Source organism: Tachysurus fulvidraco, chromosome 16 (genome assembly GCF_022655615.1).
Source record: "Tachysurus fulvidraco isolate hzauxx_2018 chromosome 16, HZAU_PFXX_2.0, whole genome shotgun sequence".
Lineage (NCBI taxonomy): Eukaryota > Metazoa > Chordata > Actinopteri > Siluriformes > Bagridae > Tachysurus > Tachysurus fulvidraco.
Genome location: NC_062533.1, coordinates 18283890 through 18288745, shown reverse-complemented (window position 1 = coordinate 18288745; position 4856 = coordinate 18283890). Strand labels below are relative to the sequence as shown.

Sequence of the window (4856 nt, the reverse complement as noted above, 5' to 3'; positions counted from 1 at the left end):
AAATTGACAGACCTTATTTCATGTTAGATTAAAATTGCACACTGAATCCTCACCTCACTGATGATTTGTATTTAGAACCCAGCAGGTTTCTGTATATTTCTGTTCACATAAATAAATTTTAAATAGAAATAAATTTGCTGAATTGTAGCTCAACAGAATGAAATATGAAGATATTTTTTCTTGCTTTCTGAGTAAATGTTTTGTGTTAATAAACTTGTCTGAGTGACAAAGCTTATATTTTAATTTTAATGTCATTAAAGTTTGTTTTTTTCCCCCCAAAACAACACAAACGATAAAATTCTTTATGCACAAATGTTTTGGGTGTTTAAAGGATAAAAAACCCGTAAATAAACCCTGTTGGATCTGAGTCGCCCTGACTATTTGTATGTCCTCAGAATAAACCATTTGATCATTATTATTATTATTATTATTATTATTATTATTATTATTATTATTATTATTATTATTATTATTAGTCTTGTTTAAATAGAGACGCCCGTGGCATTGATGGCCTTTTGGTGAATAGACACAAATTGTGTGTGCGTGTGCGCGCGTGCGTGCGTGTGTGCGTGTGCGTGTGCGCGTTTTCCAATCCTGAAAGTGTGTGATGGACCATTTCCTGAAGGAGGATCTTCTCGTATCGTATGAACTCGGTTCGGAGTCAGTTTCTGAGTCATGGAGTAAACTCGCATCCACACACAGCTCCTTCATCTCCGCGTGCGCGCACACACACACGCACACACACTCACACACACTCACACATACACACACACACACCTGAGTCACACGAGGAGCTGCGTTATATTAAGGTAAGAGTTATTTAAAGTTGAACTATGAGCTTGAGAACGCAAGCGGGTCTTTTATTTGTGGTTTGCACCAAAACGCAGTGTTTAAAACACCCCACAAGGGATAGTGATGATTTTTGTTTTTAACTGAATGTTTTTAATTAAAATCTGAATTCAAACTTAAACACTCGTAAGATTTTAGTCTCCGTTTTGTTACCACGCCGAGGTAAAGCTCAGTATCTGGGGTTTTATTGCGCTTGTGGATTAATGATGTGGCTGATTGTCTGATTAATGTGCTGAAATAATTGACTGTGGTCTTAATCACTGCTCTAGTCATTTATTCCTGATCGGGTTAAAAGCTACAGCGGTTTATGTTGTTTTTCTTTTTTTTTTTATCTCAAATCAAACAGTGTGAAAATCCAATTACTCTCTTTGAAACTTTATTGTGCTCATTTTTGTTTCATGCATTTGAAAAGCTTTTATTTCTCTTGATATTTCACAATAAGACAACACTTTGTTTCTAATTTGTGGAAGTGCTCTCGATGTATTTTAAGAAATTTCGGCTTTGACATTATCTTGTTTTTTTTTCTTTTTTGATTGGTCACTTAAACTGAAATCTCTCCACAGGGTTTCAGCTTATTTAGAAAACTCTTAATATCTGTCTCCATCATGCAGCTGATGATAATGTGGCAAAATAACAGATCTTTATTGTGGCACGTCACATGTCCACCAGTTTGCTTAGCTTAATCACAATCAGTGACACACGTTACACCATTTTATTGTGCATTTCATCCATTCTTGATGCCAGTCCGATGTTCTCCATGTTTTCTTCCCTGCAGGCATGATTCAGAGGAAAGAGCTGGTGCTCTCCGTGCTGGAGGAGCTCCAGGAGGCCACAGAGTCCATGGGCTTGGACACCTTGATAAAAGTGGCCCTTGAGGTAGAGCAAGTCCTCGCTCCTTTTCGCCTTCCGACAGCAGTGTGCTCTGAGATATCCTCTTGGATGGGCATTGATGCCGTGGCTCACAGGCTTTACCCGGCAGACGCCCCGGCTGGCCTGCTTCCTCTGGTCTGCAGAGGGGAGGGCAACCTGCTGTTTGATGCCGCGAGCATGCTTTTGGTTGGCTCCACAAGCCTGAGCTTGGAGCTGCAGGTCAGGACAGTGGTGGAGATGCTCCTGAGGAAGAAGTATTACCTGTGTGGCATGATCGACTCCAAGGTCATGTTAAAGGCATCCAGGTTTTCGCTCTGCGCTGAAGAGTCACAAGACATGCTCAAGCTACCTATGCAGGTTCTGGAGGCCATTTTTGATGCCGACGTCAAGGCTTCTTGCTTTCCGAGCTCTTTTGCGAACATGTGGCACGTCTACGCGTTGGCTTCTGTCCTCCAGTGCAACATCTACTCAATTTACCCAATGTTTAACCTCAAGATCAGGCCCTATTTTAATCGACTTATCCGTCCAAGAACATGGCCCAGGGACTTTGAGCCATTGACCCTGCACATTATGTGGTCTGGTGAGCTTGAGGCTTGCTCCATTTTCAAACCACGCAACTTTGTGGCATTAATTCATGCAATCGATCTCAAAATCGGAAGCCCAGGAAGCGAGCAACGGCTGTCATCGGTAAAGTCCCTGGATCTGCTGAATGAGGATTCACAGCTTTCCTACTCCACCCTGAAAGACAAGTTCAACATCACAAAGAGCACCTTCTATCGCTGGAAGAGGCAAAGCATGGAGTATCATAAGAAATCAGTCGCCAGGTATGAAGCCAAACACTTTTTCCAGGCCTGTTATAAAGAAGGCAAGCTTATACCTCAGAACCAATTCAGAGAGTTTTTTCCAGAAATCTCCAGATCCACGTATTATGCCTGGAAACATGAACTCATGGTTACTGGAAGTATCGGTTCTGGAAGCTCCACCGGGGAAGTGAGCCCTGGAGATAGCAACGAGCATGACTACTGGTCCTCCCCGGAGACCATGAAGCAGCCAGTCCAGGAGACCTTCTCCAGCGTATTGTCACTCAAGTCTGAAAAACTGGAAGGAGATCGATTTCAGAACGCAGCCCTGATGCAAAAAGCAAAGAAAAGCCTCCAGAACTGCATTGCAACCAACACTTCGTTTCCATACCGCATTTTCAAACGAAGGTTCCCAGGAATCTCCAGATCAACATACTACAATTGGAGGAGGGAAGCCTTGCTGTTCACACCATTCAAAGATCTGTCAGGAAACGGGGAAGAATGCTCGGATCTGGATAAAATCCAGAACCCCAAGCACAAGCTGTCGCCGCCGGGTTTGCTAGCGACTCAAAGAGTAATCCAGAGAGTCCGGCTCCCGAGGTGCAGTCAGAAGAGTCTCCGTCTGATCTATCTGCAAAAGAAGAAACTCCGAGAGGAAGCTAAAGCATGTGTTCAGAAGTCTAAGTTATCGCTGTACAAATTCAAGCTGAAGTTTCCCTCGATATCATCGTATTACTACTGGCTCTGGAGGTATAAGAAAGCAGAGAAAGTGTCTGATCTGAGTTTTGAGGTTGAGAAACCGGAAGGTGTTGACGTCACAGCAGAGATCCCGAAGCAAGAAGAAAACAAGGAACGCTTTATTTTCGATGGAAATGCCGAGTACCTCAACAACCAGCTGATCGGCACCAGCCCTGAATACTCCAAATCATACTATCCTCTGTCTGACAAGACCAACAATAACGAGCAGATGTTCGTGATGGATGTCGTGGCGTTGGCGAACTTCAAGGCCAAGGCCAAACTGTTCCTCCAGCAGCGCTTTGAGGAGAAATCTTTCCCTACGTTTAAAGAGTTCAGGTCTTACTTTCCTCTCACTCCACGTTCCACTTATTACATGTGGAAGAGGGCTTTGCATCACGGTGTGCCGTTGGTTCACGGATAAACGTCTTGGGTTATCTTTTTTTTTTTTAATACACGTTTCTCATGGCCATGAGTCTGTCATCCAGGTGGTTTCTGTTCCACCGTGGTGTAATTGCAGTTCATGCATCTTAATTGTGTTCCTTTTTGTTCCCCCACTTGACTTGACCACTTGGTTTGCAGCTCAAGGACATTTGCATGTGTGTGAAATCAGACAGTCTGTTTTACACGCCACTCAGCTCCTGATGGCCCTCGGGCAAAAGGCAGTTCAAAGCCACAGATATCAGGATTTCAAATGACTCTTTTGTTTGGGTTTTGGCCTTTGCTTTAAATTTTAAATCGTCTGCCATCATTAACTGCAGTTCACGTCTCAGTTTACTTTTTTTTTTTTTTGGATTGCCTTTTTTTTTTTTTAACAGAATAACGTATATCCTTCGTTATTTGATCTAATCCCTTCTCAAGAACAAAGCTATTACATGTATATTTAGGTTTTTTTTTTTTTTTTTTATAAATACTGTTGTTGTTTTTTTTTTTTAACACATATATATTTTTGTATTGGGATTAGTTTCACTTCGGATACAAGGTATGAACCTACCTAAGTGTGGGGTTGATGAATTGTGTGGTTTCTTTTTGTTGTTTTTTTTTTTTGCACATTGATCACTGTTCACTTTTGTCAAAGAAAATTTCTACTTTTCCTGCTGCTGCCGTTATGTTTTCGGACAAAAATATTTTCTTATACACTTAAACAGGACATGAGATGATCTGTAAAGCTTTTTTGTTCTTTGTACTACCTATTTGGTGTGATCTTTTGATTTGTGGAGCTCAGGAAGTTGTTGTAAAAGGGCTTAGTGTTGCGCTCGTGATGTTTATTTAAAAGTCTAATGTGCAGATGAGGATTTTTTGTTGTTGTTGTCTTTAAATTCGGTTTCAATTCCTGTTTAAATTGAGCTCAGTGAGTGTGATGGATTCTAATACAGGAAATAAATCATGTCCTTAACCCATGATGTGCTCCAGTTCTTTTGAAATTAATCATTTATATCATCATAAATGTAAAGTGTTAAAACTACTATATCATTAAAAGGAAAGGAGGACAATAAAAATCCAGTTTGGGTTCTTAGCATAGCTAGCGTTAGCATAGTTAGCATTAGCATATGACTGATGTTGGGCAAAAGAAGGTGAAAAGCAAATTTCACCTAAATTCTA

At 41.1% G+C, this 4856-nt stretch overlaps 1 protein-coding gene across 1 annotated transcript; it reads left to right on the top strand.

Annotated features, from left to right (window-relative positions):
• Positions 1 to 541: 541 nt before the first annotated feature.
• vrtn (vertebrae development associated) lies at positions 542 to 4654 on the top strand. Its single transcript, XM_027163543.2, has 2 exons — positions 542 to 809; positions 1625 to 4654. The coding sequence occupies exon 2, from the start codon at positions 1627 to 1629 to the stop codon at positions 3676 to 3678; it is 2052 nt and encodes a 683-aa protein (XP_027019344.1). The 5' UTR covers positions 542 to 809; positions 1625 to 1626; the 3' UTR covers positions 3679 to 4654.
• The last annotated feature ends 202 nt before the right edge of the window (positions 4655 to 4856 follow it).